The 17,031-nt window shown below is 42.8% G+C and overlaps 2 protein-coding genes and 1 long non-coding RNA gene across 4 annotated transcripts in view; 1 reads left to right on the plus strand and 2 right to left on the minus strand.

The window, feature by feature from the left end:
- Window positions 1-4,856, plus strand: part of MAML3 (mastermind like transcriptional coactivator 3) — a 438,815-nt gene extending 433,959 nt beyond the window's left edge. For both annotated transcript variants that reach the window (XM_033857353.2, XM_019926497.3), the window contains exon 5: window positions 1,374-4,856. In XM_033857353.2, coding sequence (XP_033713244.1) covers window positions 1,374-2,368 — 995 coding nt within the window. In that variant the 3' untranslated portion in view covers window positions 2,369-4,856. The remainder of the gene's footprint in view (window positions 1-1,373) is intronic.
- A 4,755-nt stretch (window positions 4,857-9,611) lies between these two features.
- The window catches only part of MGST2 (microsomal glutathione S-transferase 2), a 30,013-nt gene continuing 22,593 nt past the window's right edge, over window positions 9,612-17,031 (minus strand). The window contains exon 4 of the mRNA XM_073805552.1: window positions 9,612-9,668. Within this exon, the coding sequence (XP_073661653.1) occupies window positions 9,612-9,668 (57 nt within the window). The remainder of the gene's footprint in view (window positions 9,669-17,031) is intronic.
- Window positions 9,665-12,456, minus strand: LOC141278821 (uncharacterized). Its single transcript, XR_012332163.1, has 3 exons — window positions 12,310-12,456; window positions 11,477-11,547; window positions 9,665-9,688 (listed from the first exon to the last, which is right to left on the minus strand). It is a non-coding gene; the product is annotated as an uncharacterized lncRNA (long non-coding RNA).

The raw sequence follows: 17,031 nt of genomic DNA on the forward strand, positions 1-17,031 counted from the left end.
CCTTCCCCACAGTAACCATTTCATTTTTCAATTCAGCATGATATTGATCTCAAGCCACAAAAACTTGTCATAATCAAAATTCACATAATTTTCTTTCTTAAAGAAAGAAAGAAAATATGGAGACATATTTGCTGCCCAGAAATCAATAACCCAATCAGGAAGACAAAAACACACTTCAGTTATCTGCCAAGGTGCCAGGCTTAATAAGGTTACACTATTCTCATCTGGTTTCTCATCCAGGTTCCAGGTAGGATCAAATTTGCTTATAGTATCGATCGGCTCCCATGCTGCACCTTTTTTAAATGTCCAGGAAAAAAACTATTTTTCTTTTTTTCATAGACTTAATCATTAGCAGGGACACAGAAAAATCCATTTCTGTGCACCTCCTAGCCCTTGACAACATTGACGGGTTCTAAGGGTGACATTTCTATTCTCTTGACCGGTTTAGAAATTTCCCGGAAACGTGTAAAGAAGGACTCACTCAAATGTCTAATTAGGGTTGAGTGACTTGGCATAGATATTCTGGTCAACTTTTAAGCAGCGTCATTAAAACTGCCTTAGTGGTCATTGCTGATTTGAAGGAGTGGCCTTTGTGGGAGAAATGCATAAAGTTCACTGCCAAGTAGCAAGTAGGAGGATGGTTTCTTTTTCTAACTCAGGAAGCTGGCCAGTTCGCACCAACATATTATGATTCAGAGAATCTGGAGCATGTGGAAGTCTACAGAGTGGTTCCAAGAAATGTCCCATCTGTCGAAATAGCTTCTTAGCAGAAGCGATAGCCTTTAACCTCTCAAATCCTACTCAAGTCTTAGGGGAAATTAGCCTAATGGCCTTTATTGATAGTATTCTCTGCTGAACCGTATTCCACTTCACAAATAGGATATGCAAAGTGATCAGCCATTTCTGCCTAATTTAGCCCAGGAGGTGAATTTCCTCTCACCTCCAAAAAGATGGTATCTCATTGGTTGAGGATGGCATCATATCAAGACGGGTGAGAAACGATGTTTCTGAAATGTGAACAAAAATAATATCAGGGTATATCAAATAGAAAAGTCAACTACAAAAGCCTATGTACTTCATGGTCCCAGTTTTCATGTGTCTATTTATATATTAATGTAAGTTAGCGGTGGTCATCTCTGGACGATGGGAATGACCTTAATTTTCATCTTTATGCTTTCCACTATTTTCCAAATTTTTTACAATCAGCATATGTTACAGTCAGAAAAATAATACTCTGGTATTTTTAAGGATTTATTATGAGTAGCTCCTTTCATCTAAAAGAATTTTGTCAGTCCCAAAGAAAAGTCCAACAACTTGTTACCATACATTGCTTGTAGAGATGAGTGAACGGGTCTGTCCTTTTCTCCCTGCAGGGTCTCCCCAGGACATAGCAGCCGTGAGAAGCCAGACAGCCCTCCAGAGCATGCGAACTTCACGGCTGATGGCACAGAACGCAGGCATGATGGGACTGGGACCCTCCCAGAACCCAGGGACGATGGCCGCAGCAGCCCAGTCGGAGATGGGGCTGGCGCCTTATAGCACCCCACCTACCAGCCAACCGGGAATGTACAATACGAGCACAGGAATGACCCAGCTGCTGCAGCACCCAAACCAAAGCGGCCTGAGTATCCCACACAACCAAGCCCCGGGGCCGCGGCAGCCCACCCCGGGGCAAGGGGTTGGGATGGTGAGTGGTTTTGGTCAGAGCATGCTGGTGAACTCGGCCATCACCCAGCAGCACCAGCAAATGAAGGGGCCGGTAGGCCAGGCCTTGCCCAGGCCCCAGGGCCCGCCGAGGCTGCAAAGCATTATGGGAACGGTCCAGCAGGGAGCACAGAGCTGGCAACAGAGGAGCTTACAGGGGATGCCTGGGAGGACTAGTGGAGAATTAGCATCATTCAACAACGGCGCCAGCTACCCACTGCAAGCTGGCCAACCGAGGCTGACCAAGCAACACTTCCCACAGGGACTGAGCCAGGTGGTGGATGCGAACACCGGCACGGTGAGAACCCTCAACCCAGCTGCCATGGGTCGGCAGATGATGCCACCGCTCCCGGGGCAGCAAGGCACCAGCCAGGCCAGGCCAATGGTCATGTCTGGCCTAAGCCAGGGCGTTCCCGGCATGCCAGCGTTCAGCCAGCCCCCGGCACAGCAGCAGATGTCCAGTGGCAGCTTTGCCTCGAGCAGCCAGGGCCAAGGCTATGAGCGGAACCCCCCTCAGGACATGTCATACAGTTACAGTGGCGACGCAGCCGGGGCGTCCTTCCCCAGCCTCTCGGACAGTGCCGACCTCGTGGATGCCATCATCAAAGGTGGGCCAGGGGACGAGTGGATGCAGGAGCTCGATGAACTGTTTGGAAACCCCTAGTCAAGAGGGGCCCCGGCAGCCACAACTCTAGTGGTTAAAGCTTCAGCCGTGAAAGAGAAACAGGATGTTGCATCATCCTTGTTTTTTTGTTTATTTGACCTGCGTAATCTGAGCAAAACTGCAGCCGGCTGACAGTGGAAGATCCAGGTGCCAATCCACAGCCCCGCCGGGCCTCATTTCACCTGATTTTCACACAGCAGTCAAGACAGACGCTCTGCGAATCCCGCTGCGAAAGAGGGGGACGCACCATAGACAGGTGGGGAAGATGATTCCGTAGCCCCTCTGCTCGGCCCTCCCTGTGATTGTCCGGCCCAGCAAGAGCCGCTCTGGCCAAGACAGACTGCTGCCTGACCTGAAGTGGCCGTCAGCCCCTCCTGGCCCTGGTCCAGAGGCTGTAGCTTTGGAGACACAAAGGAGAGAGAGCCCGGGACTGAGTCCCACGGAGCCTGCTGGGTGGTGGCACAAGCCAAGAGCACACGTCAGAAAGGCGCTGAACTCCGGCTACAAAGAGATGTCAGGCTTCAAGACATGCTATTGGGTCTGGAGGGTGGCTGCAAAGAACAGTGAGATGTCACAGGAAGACAGAATCGTACAGGCCTGTCTCCTGCCCGTGATGACCCTCAGGAATTTTAGAGCGACTGCCTCACAGGGTGAGCTTGGAGAAGGGTCCTGGCAGTCCCGGGCGGGCAGCCCTCTGCTGGTGACCGGGGTGGCCGTCACTCTGGGGCGTTGAGCTGGAGCCTCCTGAGGACCCGACAGGACCCAACACATCTTGGCAGTTCCCATCTACTCCTGGAGGCCGAGGATGGAGAGGCCCCGGCTGGACGCTCTGTGTCCGCTAGCACGGCTGCCTTTCTCCCCGGTCCCTGCCCTTATTCCTCCTCGCCTCTACCCGAGCCTGCACTTGCTCTTCCTTGCAGAGCAGCCAAGAAGAAATGAAGTTTTTGTCTTTAGGGAGCCCGGGCAGAGGGGAAATAGGTGCAAGAAGAACTTAGACAATGCCTGAAATGCAAAGGTGACACTGGAGTTTCCTTTCTCTGCCTGGAACTAAGTGGGCCACTCTATGCTTCTGGGACACCAGGGAGGACTGGCCTGGACATCGCTGGCTCTGGCTCCCTTTGGGAAAAGCCTCGGGGTGATGCTCTAAAGTCAGCCTGGCCCTTCATCCCTACTCACCAGAAAGACAAATCTCACACCCTGAAAACTGAGGAACTGAAAAATCAATTGCTCCACTTCACACGTTTTTGATAATGGAAAGCAAGCAGGTATGGTTCCTTTCCTGTGGGCAAAGCGATCCACTCCTGAAGTTCTGTACGGTCGTTCTCTTGGTAATTCACTCAAATCTGCCCTAACTGAAGTCTGAAGGGATCCACAACCCCCACTGTCGTAAAGCTGATCTCATCCGTCCTTTCCTCCCCTCCCACTGTCACGTTCTGGAGGCCGGGTGGCATAACCATTGTCCTGAGTGAGTGGGAGCCGCGGGAGCTTTCCTCCCGCCACCCCCTCCCTCCACGTCCAAAAGGCAGGCTCGCTTCCGCGCACTCACATGTAACTCGCCACATCAGAGCCCCGGCCCAGCCACGGGAGCCGGACTGGCTGCACTGGCGGCGGGTCCTGGGAAGGAAGGGGGTTCGAATGAAGAGCTGGGGCAGAGGATACAGAAAGGCGGCAGGCAGGCAAACACTGCCCTTGGCTTGCTCGCCAAGTACCAAGGTCATAGCCCTACTCAGCCAGGGGCAGGATGGAGAACAAGTGGGCCACCCCTGGGAAGAGGTGGTGGGGGGCAGGCTGACTGAACTCCCTGTGTGGGGAGGGACACTGCCAGGGAAACTCTTGAGTGGAAACAGATGAAAACCAAAAACAAACAGAAGAAAGTAAACAAATGAGAAGACACAGAATATATAATTACCTTTTTCTGAAAGGTACAGGAAAGAAATGTATAAGAAATGATGAGAAACTGGAGGTGGCTGATGGAGGGGGAGGGCCACTCCATGCTCTTTTTAAAGCTTCCTTCGAATGCTCAGTACTGGGACCAACTACATAGAGAGGTAGATTTTAACAAGGTGGTTTTGTTTTGTTTTTGTTTTTACTACGGTGCTGATGTATATGTAATGTCTAAAAAAAAGTTATTTGTAAATAAGTTTTTACAATATGACAGATATCACTGGGTCTACTATCTGTAAAAAATATACATATAAATATATATATACTGTTTGTTTAAAATAGAGTATTTTTATTTCATTCCTTAACTCATCATCCCAGCAGTGGTATTGCACTTCAGATGACATCATATTACTAATTTGTACTGTATGACCTCGGGCAACTTCCTCCATTTGATTCAGATTTTTCTAGTTTTCTGTTTTTACTTTGTACATTGAGCATTGCTTATTTCCTTTTAAGAAATGTACAGAACTCTGAAATGTAGAAATGAAGTGATGTTGACATACCACTTTTAAAGAAAAAAACAAATAAAAGATCATTATCTGAACCAATCCAAAGTTGAGTGTATTTTAGGACTGTCGCTGGAGCTCCAGCCTTAGTTAAGCAGATGGATTATGCCTGGGTTTTAACTGATTAACTGCAGTTCTTGTCTCAACATTTTTATATCATTATTTAAACATTTAAGTAACAGTGGAGATCAATCATTCCTAGCCTTTTTAATTCCACCACGCTACTAAAATGTTCTATATTTGCACTCCAGGAGATGTGGCAAAGGTAAAAAGAAGAGAGTCTGGCCAGCACCACCCACAGAGAGTTGAATGTGCTTAGAAGTTTACAGCCCTCCAGACTGACGTTAGCCAATGACCTGCCAGGAGCATGAGAGCCCAGTTAACTTGCCTGGACAAACCCTGAGATAGCATTTCTGTCCCAAGGTCCCCTGCAGGATCAGGCAGAGGCTGGGACTTTGCCAGAAGGTGCCCCCTTGCTTGGCTTCCTGCCTTTTTCTGCCCTGTTTCCCCCACTCCCTCAGTTTCCCCTCCTGGGAGCCCTTCCGTGACAAATCACACACATGTGAATCCACTCCACTTCTAGAAGACCTGACCTAAGTCTTCCCATCAAACTTTAAAAAGCATGGTAAAGCAACATGTTTCAAAACTGTCTGGGTGAAGCAGAAAAAGAGGCCACAAGAATAGAATAAGGTCATCATCAAATATAGATCCAAAGCAAAGGTGAGTTTTGATACGTACAAACCAAGAGGAAGAATGAACTTGACTATGGAAGAAGAGGCCAGCCCTACCCATGGTGGGCTGTGGTTCCAGACCAGCTGACAAATAACACCATGTAGAAAACAATGTGACACTGGGCTTTGTCCCAGTGATATGGGCTCAGTGACATGACATCAAAAATGAACTGATTCGCGGGTGGGGATGGGAAGGCTGACAACAATAAAAATATGAAGTCTGAGAAGGGCTCCTCGTCCTGATGAGGCAAAACCACATATTTTTATTTACTGCACTGGATGGATGGAATACCATTCTCCTTTAAAATGGTTTCTTATTTATAATCGTGTTGACCTTTATAAAGTCCCAGCGCAGCAAGTGTATAACGGGGGAAGAAGGAGAATAAACATTTTTCCAAGAAGTCACTAGGCACTTGCCCCGTAAGGAGGAGGTATTTTATCGCTGAAAGTTAAGGCACATTCAAAAGCATTAAAGGAGCTATTTCTGCCTTTAACCATTCTTTTCAAGGACGGTTGTATCTAGAGAAAAAGGATAAAAAACAAATGACCTGATATTTTTCCTTATTAAAGACTTTTTTGGCCACACCTCCTCTACTTCCAATCCAGCAAAGTGCGAGAGGAAAAATACCTTGGAAGAGAGCAGGGCTGCTTGTTTGTGTAATCAGTCCTTTATCTTTCTAACTTATTTTTCATTTTAAGTTCTAAGGACACTATATTTCCATGCTGGTGTTCTCTGGACAAGTTACTACAGACACCTGTTTCATTTCATAACAAGCGGAGGTAATTAGGGCAACATTCACACACTTGGGGCCCAAGCGTCCCTGCCACGTCTAGGACAGCTGCTGGGCCAGAGCTAATGCTATGGTTCTATCCCTACCTCAGATTCCAAGTCAAGGATGCAGCACTCAACATAAAACTCTTCAGAGCTACTGAGAACCTGACTTTAGCTTTTAACTTTGCCTCAGATATTTAAACTTGTATGACAATCATTTTCACACAATCAGAAAAAAAGAATAGTACAATGAATAACTATACACTTACCAACTTGATCTGATACTTGTTAACACTTCACCGTATAGGCTTCACATACATATTTTGTGGAACCATTTCAAAGTAAGCTGTACACGCCCAGTCACTTTACCCCTCAACCTCCCAGCATACCTCACCGAAGAATTAGGGCATTGTCTTTCCTAGACACAACATCATTATCACACCTAACACAATTAATTCCCTAATATCTAATTCTCACTCCTTATTCAAATTGTCCCAAATGTCTCCCATAGCTGTTTTATTCTAACCAGGATTTGATCAAGGATCCCACATTGCCATTTGGGTTTTATGCCTCTTAAGGGTATCTTTTAATGCAGAAAAGTTCTTCTCCATCCCTTTGTTTATAACATTGACTTTTTGAGGCAAGGAATCTGATTTCTAAAAATAAAATCAGTCAATTTACTAATATGTAAAAGATATGTATGTCAGATCAGAAACTCACATCTCCCTGGCCAACACGTCTGCTCCCTGTAAAATCAGTCAATTTACTAATATATAAAAAAAATGTATGTCAGATCAGAAACCCACATCTCCCTAGCCAACACGTTTGCTCCCTGTAACCAAATTATAGGAATTAAAATCGTCAAGAGGTTGCCTTGGTGACAATAGAATTGGAACAAAGGAAATAAATTCTATAGTTCAGATATTTTTAAAGATAAAAAGCTTTGATATGCGGGTGGGACCATCTTCTTTTTTCCACATGTTGTTTAACCAAACTCTGTGTGTGTGTCTGTGTGTGTGTGTGTGTGTATGTGTTTATAGTTTACATCTTTAAACAGTTCCAATTTAAATGCAAGATAGAAATTGTTTAAAAATTCTCAAGTGTAAGATTTGGAAAGTTGTGGTTTTTTTCCCACTTCCAAAGGATAATGAGTTTGCAGTAATTATGCTTTATGGTCAAAAATTTGCACTTTACCCCCTGGCGGGACACATTAAATTTAAGTTCTCCATGAAAATAAAAAAAAAAAAATTGCACTTTCTCTTCCTTTATTGTCTTCAATGTGTAAAACAACTAAAATGTCACAATACGAGTCACTATAACTGACTGAAATACTAAAAAGTAAAAAGACCACAGAATCATAGCATTTTAAAATATTAGCCCCATTTTACCTGAGAAGAAAACTGAGGCAGAGAGCTACACGGCTGTGGTAGCATAGCCAGCGAGTGGTAGAACAGGATTCATGTTGAGTGGCCCGAGTCTACACTTCTTTTGCTGCACAACCTCTATGGTGAGCTGCCTTATCCAGAGTCAAAGAGCCAGTTAGTGGGGAACTGGGCTGATATCCGGATACCCCATTCCCAGACTGGTCGTTCTCAGTGTACTCCAGGGTATTTAGCCCAGCTATTTGGGATGCAAGAGGCTGTCGTGTCTTCTCCCCTACTATTTTGGAAACGCTAGTGTTTTAATGCCTTTATTTTTCTCTATTATTCATAGCCTCTGTAACTGCCTTTGTACCCACACACCAAAAAAGGCCCAATAAAAAGTTTCTTGGAGATGCCTACACCAGATTCAAGGCTGTCACACTTTCTTTAGAAAAATTACAGAGAGCGCTTTTCCTGATGCTAAAAAGTTATATATGCTCACAATTCCATTCTGCTAAGGTCCCTGAAGACTCATTCCCATTTTACAGATGAAGAAAGTGAAGAAGGGTCATTTGCCTTGTGCCAAGACAGTGACTGCACATCAGGGTCCAACAGCAGCAGGCCTCCAGCCCCACGTGGCACGGGAAGTGCAGTGGAACCCAGCCTAGGCTCTCCAGCCATGACCATGACCCTCCTTCCCCTGCCCAGGGGCAAGATATTCCCCGAGCACACTTCTCTGGATGGTTTCTTAAAAATGACAGACCCTTTTTTTCCTTTTTCCTTTGTTCGTTACAAAGTCCATTTTCACAGCCAGATGTGTTTTGTGCTGTTAGTTGATGACTCTCTTCTCTGGCTACCCGATGTGTTTGCCTGACTTCCCTCACCAACTGGTGCATTCCTGCAACTAATGAAGTGGGCTCAGCTGCCTTATCAGCATCTATCTGGAACTTCCCATCAAGAGAGAAGCAGTCTTAGAGGTTAGTGATGGCAGTGGTCCACGGAAAGCCCTAGACACAGACAGGTCAGGCTGCTTTCTCCCTACACCGGCAGTCATGACTTTGGCATGTGCTCCTAAAACCAGGGCTCAACACACTTCCACTGATGCTACGGATCCTCCCCCCTCAGAGCAAACTTCAGTCGTTAAACTAACAGGAAAATCTAAAGGGGATGTTTCTACAAAGCCATTTCAAAAAGAAAGGAGACTTACTTCTTTTAATTGAACAAGTGGCACCATCTAACCTTCAGAGTGGAAACATCTTCTGCAAGCGTTTGAGCAAAGGGAGGGGGGAACGTTAGAAGTACCTCAGTTTCTCGGCAACACTGAAGTCCAGGTATTCATCCAGAAAGCTGTTTGCAATCCCCACGGTGCTTAGGACAGTCAACAAGGCCAAAACCCCCAGACTCAACCGGAAGCCAGTGATCCTGCAGGCGGATGTGAGAGAGAGAGAGGTGATAAATAAACTGGGCTACAGGGATGAAGCTGGGGAGCCTGGGGCAGAACTCTCATTGTGGACACTGCCCAGAACTTCCATGTTTTTGCCAGTTGAAAATTTTGATTCATCAGATAAATTAAAGAGGATGCCTAGCCACAGAGGTCAAGTGGCTCCTTTTGAACACTCAAGGGATTATCAAGGCTGGGAGGGATTATTTCCTTGGTAAATTTGGGAGACAGTGCAAAATATTTGCAAGGACTTAAAGTGTGGTGGTCAAAAGAGTGCACACTTAGTGTACAGTTTTATCCTTGCAATTTCCTGTCTCACACCTAGTTGTGGAGGACCTGATGAGACTTGGCCTCAGGCAACGTAGATCACTTCTGCCGTCATAGCCATCAGTGCTGTATTACTCTCAGGAACAGGAAGCTAATATATAGACTCCATCCTGCTACTTTTTGTCTAAACACACAATTCTTGGGTGTTCCTTACCTTTTTTTTAGCAGCTTCTGAGTATCCCCAGAAATACTGGTGATGGACATATATGTACACCAGACTTAGACAAGTATCAAAAAACTATAGAGAAAAAAAAAAGAAAAGACACAGAACATGATGGCAGCCTCTCAAAACGCAGTGTGAAAATTGACAACAGTCACAGAACGTGTATCTGACAAAAGACTTGTGTGCAGAGCTCTGGCAATTCAATAAGGAAAGAAAAACAACTTAATGTTTTTAATGGGCAAAATATTTGAATAGAAAATTCACATAGCAAGATAAACAAATGTACCAATATGCACATGAAAATTTTTTCAACATTATTCAACATCATTCAATATCAGCAAAACTGCAATTTAAAACCACAACGAGGTGACACCATTTGCACACCCACCAGAAGGGCGAAATTTTAAATAGACTGAAGCATAAAATATTGGGGGTGTTGGAATCTCATACATTATTGGTGGGAATGCAAAATGATACAGCCACTTCGGGAAAAGTTCTGGTAGTGTCTTATAAAACTAAACATTACTTTCTGACCCAGCAATTCCTTCCTTTCCTGTGTATTTACCCAAGAGAAATGAAAGCACATGTCCATAAAAAGACTTGTACAGAATGGTCACTGCAGCTTTATTCATAATAGCCAAACACTGAGAACAGCCTGGAAATCTATCCACAGGAGAATGGATAACCAAACTGTGATAACCATACAACAGACACCCACTGGCGAGGAAAAGAAACAGACAACTTGGTGAAATAAACAGCATGGTGAATCTCAAAAATATTTTGCTGAGTGAATGAAGCATTATACAAGAGTACATACTATGATTCCAATTATAGAAATTTCTAGAATGGACAAAACTAAACTGATTTTAAAAATGCAGAGCATTGTCTGCCTCTGAAAGGTACTGGGAAGGACCTGAGGAAACTTTCTGAGTGGTTGTCACGTTCCATATCTTGATAGGGATTTGAGTGACACAGGTGTATACACTTGTCAAAACTCATCGGATGGTACACTTAAGATCTGTGCATTTCACTAAACACAAATTTTACCTAAAAGAAAGGTAAAATGTGGGGTTGTATTCTGCCATCCAGTCCAATGAAAACTCTCAATATCTTCCCTACACTAGGGACCCTCTGTCTTCCTCAGCACTTCACAGATGTAAATTACCAGAGCCCTCTTAGAAACACTAGAAGTCTGTCTGTGGGACTCCGATATGCTGGATAAAATGAAATTCTTTATTTTATTAGGTCATAAACATTTTTTTTGGCTTCTATTATATACCAGGTATTATTCTAAGGATTGGAGTTAGCTGTGAAAAAGATACAAGCTCCCTGCCCTTATGGAGTTTATCATCAAAGACAGACAACAAAGGGGAAAACAAGAAAAATAGACTTGAACGTGCTGTGAAGGAAATGAAGGAGGATGGGCTGCCAGGAACTGGAGGAGGCCGCCTTTAGGAAGGGTCAGGGAAGGCCCCTCTGAGGGGGTGACACTTGTGCTGGGCCCCGAAGGATGAGAACAGGAGGAGAAAGGGTGGAAGGGCCACCTGGCCTCTGAGGAAGGGGAGAGGTTCTGAGCACGCTGCGGTTTAGAAACTCCCTATCTAATCCATTACTCCCAGAAATCCAATGAGAACTGTTCAAGGCAGTTAATAGGCAACCTACTCTGGATAAGAAAGAGTGCAAATTACAACAAGATACCCAAGATATCCTTTGACGCCAGAGTTAGCCTATCTACAGCACAGTGTCCTTTGATGCAAACAGACAGTGCTTACTTTGTATAAAACAACTTCCAGGGTCAGTAGATGTCTGGTTGCGTATCTGCTGTTTAATAGTTGTAAGGACCATAGTCGTCATTAAACTTACCTTGGTTGAAATACCATCCAGCCATCCACAATGTAATCATAAATATTGGGTAAAACTCCACACAGTTTTGTCTGCAGGAAGAAAAGAGGCGGTCAGCCTCATTCAGCCCATCACAGGGAAATCCAAAGGTTCAAATGGCAGAGGCCGAGCCCCATTATCAAAAGGCACTTTTGTTATTAGTTGTGAATGTGGTCTCACCTGACAAGGGCCTGCCGCCTTCATTCTTGCCCGTAAGGGATAAAAATGTAAGTTAAAAAAAAGTTAAGTCATTCTCTAGAGGACATTTTAGCTGAAATTTCTCAGTTGACAGTAAAAATTACAGGAGGGGAGGTGATAGGGTTGCCTTTAAAAACCAGCTAGATTGGGGGTTATTTAAATCGTAGCAATCAAGTGTCAAACCCAAATGAGGCCACGAGAGTTATCAGAAAGAAAAAGGGATTGAATTTCTCCAAATAAGGTAGCTGATGCTAGTCTGAGCTCCCGTGAAAGGGGCGGGCAGAGTTTGGGTAAAGCCCTCAGCTCGCCAAGGATACCCCATTCAAATGGAAAGCAGATGTTTATAGAGTTTCTACATACAGTAGTAGCAGCACTACATCCTTGGAAACTTTTAACAAAAAGTACATGGGTTGTTGGGTCAAATACCGATAAACCCTGCTCTGTACTTGAAAGCTACTTTTCTCCTACACTGGGGAATGTTAAGTTGGACAAACGACTTAACCTCTCTGTACTTCAGTTTCCTCACCTGTAAAGCAGGAATGAATTACAGACATTGCCACAGAGGAAGGTAAATCCTACATATGAGATAATACATGCATGACACTTAAAAACTGTACCTGGGGCTTCCCTGGTGGCGCAGTTGTTGGGAGTCCGCCTGCCGATGGAGGGGACACGGGTTCGTGTCCCAGTCCGGGAGGATCCCATATGCCGCGGAGCGGCTGGGCCCGTGACTCATGGCCACTGAGCCTGCGCGTCCGGAGCCTGTGCTCTGCAACGGAAGAGGCCACAGCAGTGAGAGGCCCGCGTACCGCAAGGAAAAAAAAAACAAAAAACTGTACCTGGGACAAAGTAAGTATTCAATAAATATTACCTATAATTATTAGGGTGAACTGTTAATTCTGTGTTCTGTTCCTGCAAATAAATTAGAATTTAGCATATTAGATTTGAAGACAAAATCGCATGTCATACTCATTCTGGATTCCCCCACGTACAGTTTGTTCCAAGTTTTTAAAAAATCACTGAATTAAATTGCAATGACGCCAAAGTTAGCCTATCTGCAGCACAGTGTCCTTGGATGCAAACAGACAGTGCTTATTTTGTTTAAAACAACTTCCAGGGTCAGTAGATGTCTGGTTGTGTATCTGCTGTTTTTAATAGTTGTAAGGACCATAGTCGTCATTAAACTTACCTTAGTTGAAATACCATCCAGCCATCCACAATGTAATCATAAATACTGGGTAAAACTCCACACAGTTTTGTCTGCAGGAAGAAAATAAAGACGTGGGTTATTTTATGAAAAAAACTATAAACCAAAGCAGTGAGTTTTCATCTATAGGTACATGTGTACCCTCTTCTTACAAAAATAATTATAAGAATTAACCTAAAGAGCATAAATGTCCTTACAGGTAAAATCAGTCTTTCAAGGTGGGACTCAAACATTTTTTAAACCTCAGAGCAGGGCTAAGAATCACTCTCCTACATGTAAGTTGCCAGCAATAGAAATGAAGTGTAGCTCTTTTCCAAAAGACAGGCCTGGAGATGGTCCTGATTCCGAGCCTAAAGATCATTCTGTATCTTATCTAAATAACCCAGAAAATAACTCAATTCATATTAAATGGATTTCTTCCCCAGAATTCCCTTGCATCTACTGCCTTCCATTTGAGTTACTCAGCACATTAAAAATGGTTTTTAAATAATTCCCCTAAAGCCTCCTGAAATAAATGAATGAGTGTATTTCATTCCCATTTTATGGAGGAAAAAAAAACTAACGACTGAGAACCCAAGCTGATGGATGCCTTGCAGAGAAACAGAGGTAGTCTGTGTCATCTCCAGATTCCAAAGCTCTGTCCTAATGTCAAGTCAAATAGCTTCTATTCATAGAAGACTTGGATGGAAAATTTGACACTATTTTAAGCGAAAGGGAATGCTTCTCTGGGAACTATAATTAATTCATCTGCACCTAGCAAAAGGAAAAAAGATGAACTATATTCATCTTCCTTCCTGTGCTACACCCCCAAGTGATCTTGGTTAGGTTGGCTGAGCTCTTTCCTGACAATATCACAACCAGAAAAAAAAACTTTAATGTAATTCATAATGAGGTTTTGAGTTGATCCTGGTGGAAGAGTCATAGTCTACAGGATTAGAAATGATCCTACATGCTTCCTTAAGCCGTACAGCTTAAGTATGTAAGGTTATGAGGCAATTGACCCAGAAACAGTTGATTCTGGTTCTTGAAGGCTTGAGTCTTCTAACCCAGGTCACCATGAATGATTCTTCCTTCTTTTCTTCCCTTTTCTTTTTTCTCTTTTCTTTCTTAATGAAAGAAAAGGTGTTTTGTTTTCTTTTCTTTTGTGACCAAGATGGTGACATGGAGGCTCTTAAACTTCCCTCCTCCCACAGATGCACTGAATGTACAGATACACACAGAGCAATTCCCTCGGAAAGAAATCCAGAAGTCAGCTGAATGACTCCTACACATCAGGCGAATAAGAAAATAGCCACACTGGCAGTTCCCTGGTGGCCTAGTGGTTAGGATTCCAGACTTTCACTGTTGTGGCCCAGGTTCAATCTCTGATCAGGGAATTGAGATCCTGCAAGCCGTGTGGCATGGCCAAAAAATAAATAAATAAATAGTAGCCACACTGAAATAAGCAGGAGAGGCTGAGACACACTCTCGTCATAAACACCACCCCTGGCACAGCACAATACATTCAGGAGAAAATCCTCAACCCCCAGCTTCTCCCTGGGGGAGAAGCAAAGGGCTGAGATTGCATATCTAGCACTCCAACTTTTAAGACTTCCACCTGAGAGCTGGGTCCCCAAAACACCTAGTTCTGCAAGCCAGTGGGGCTTGCATCCATGAGACCCACAGGACTATAGCAAACAAAGAAGCAATTGTTAACAGAGCACATGAACACTCAGTACAGCTAAGCCTCCAGGGCTCAGTGCAGAGGGAGCAGGCAAAAACTCCTGTCTCCAGTCTTTCTCTAGAAAGGGTTTGACTGCATACTTCACAAGCTGATGCCTGGAGACCCAGCTTCTAGTTTAGCACATATCCAAGGGCTAGCTAGCTGAGATCCTCTCTGGAGCCCAGGGGAGATCATGGGCACTTCTCTTGCCTACTTCCTTCAGTTTGCTCCACTGATAAAACCAGATTGCCAGCATCTGTCTGGAAGGAGTCTGTACACACATCTGGCAGCCCAGCTTTTGCAGCTTCTCTCTGAGGGACCGGCCTCCAAATCACCTAGCTCTGATAGCCAATGAGGCTGGCACTCACAAGTCTCACAGGACCATAGCAAACAAAGAAGCAATTTTAAACTTTGCAAGCCAGAAGGGAGTGGGAAGATATACTCAAAGCGCTGAAAGAGAAAACTGCCAACGAAGAATACTCTACCCTGCAAAGTTGTCCTTCAAAACTGAAGAGATGAAGAATTTTAGAAACAAAATCTGAAGGAGTTCATCACCACTAGACTTGATATAAGAAATGTTAAAAAGGTCTTCAGAGAAAAACAAATACTGTATGATATCACTTACATGTGGAATCTAAAAATTTACAACAAACTAGTGAATATAACAAAAAAAGAAGCAGTCTCAGAGATATAGAGAACAAACTAGTGATTACCATTGTGGGAGGGGGCAATAGAGGAGTTGGGGAGTGGGAAGTACAAACTACTGGGTGTAAGATAGGCTCAAGGATGTATTGTACAACATGGGGCATATAGCCAATATTCTGTAACAACTGTAAATGGAAAGTAACCTTTGAAATTTTTATTTAAAAATTAATAAAAATACTGACATATGTAAAAAACATAGGTCCTCAAGTTGAAATGAAAGAATGCTAATTACTAATATGAAAATATATGAAAGTATAAAACTCACCAGTAAAGGTAAATATATAATTTAATTCAGAATTCTCTCATATTGCAGTGATGGTGGGTAAGTCACTTACAACTCTAGGATAAAGGTTAAAAGACAAGAGTATTAAAAACAAAACAATAATAATTTATTAATAGCTACACAATATTGAAAATATCAATTTGTGACATCAAAAACATAAAATGGGGAAGGACTGTAAAAATATAGAGCTTTTGAATGCATTCAAAGTTAAGTTGCTATCTGCTTAAGATGGACTGTATAAATATGTTTTATGTAAGCTTCTTGGTAACCACAAAGCAAAAGTTTATAGTAAAAAAAAAAAAGTCTATAGTAGATATACAAAAGATAATGAAAAAGGAATCAAAGCATAGCACTATAGAAAATCATCATATCACAAAGGAAGAGAGCAAGAAAGGAACAAAGGAATTACAAAACAGCCAGAAAACAATTAACAAGATGTCAATAGTAAGTTCACACCTATCAATAATGACTTTAAATGTAAATGAACTAAAGTCTCCAATCAAAAAACACACAGTGGCTAAATGGATAAAACAATATAAGACCCAACTATATGCTGCCTAAAAGAGATTCAGATAAAACAGACTTTAAGTCAAACACTTTAACAAGATATAGAGATGGTCATTACATAATGACAAAGGGATCAATTCATCAAGAAGATACGACAAGTTTAAATATTTATGCACCCAACATTAGGGCACCTAAATATATAAAGCAAATATTAACAGATCTGAAGGGAGAAACAGACAGCAATACAATAAGAGTAGGAGACTTCAATACCCCACTTTCAACAATGAATAGACCATCCAGATGGAAAATCAATAAGGAAACATTGGGCTTAAACTACACACTAGACCAGTAGACCTAACAGACATATTCAGAACATTCCAGTTAACAAGAGCAAAACAGACATTTCTTCTCAAGTGCATATGGAATAGGATAGATCAAAAAGTAAATAAACTCAAGAATATTGAAATCATATCAAGCATCTTCTCTGACCACAATTGTATGAAACAAGAAATTAATTACAAGAAGAAAACTGGAAAATTCATATATATGTGGAGATTTAAAAACATGCTCTTGAACACGAGTCAAAGAAAAACATCAAAAGGGAAATCAAAAAATATCTTGAGACAAATGAAAATGGGGACACAATATACAAAAACCTATGGAATACAGCAAAAGCAGTTCTAGAGGGAAGTTTACAGTGACAAATACCTACATTAAGAAAAAAAGAAAGATCTCAAATAAACAATCTAAATTTATATTTCAAGGAACTAGAAAAAGAAGAACAAACTGAGCCCAAACTTAGTAGAAGAAAGGAAAAAGCAAAGGTTAGAGAAAAAATATGAAATAGAGACTAAAAAGACAAAAATCAATGAAACTAAAAACTGATATTTTGAAAAGGTAAGCAAAATTTACAAAACTTTAGCTAGACCAAGAAG

The sequence above is a fragment of the Tursiops truncatus genome, chromosome 5 (genome assembly GCF_011762595.2).
Source record: "Tursiops truncatus isolate mTurTru1 chromosome 5, mTurTru1.mat.Y, whole genome shotgun sequence".
Taxonomy (NCBI): domain Eukaryota; kingdom Metazoa; phylum Chordata; class Mammalia; order Artiodactyla; family Delphinidae; genus Tursiops; species Tursiops truncatus.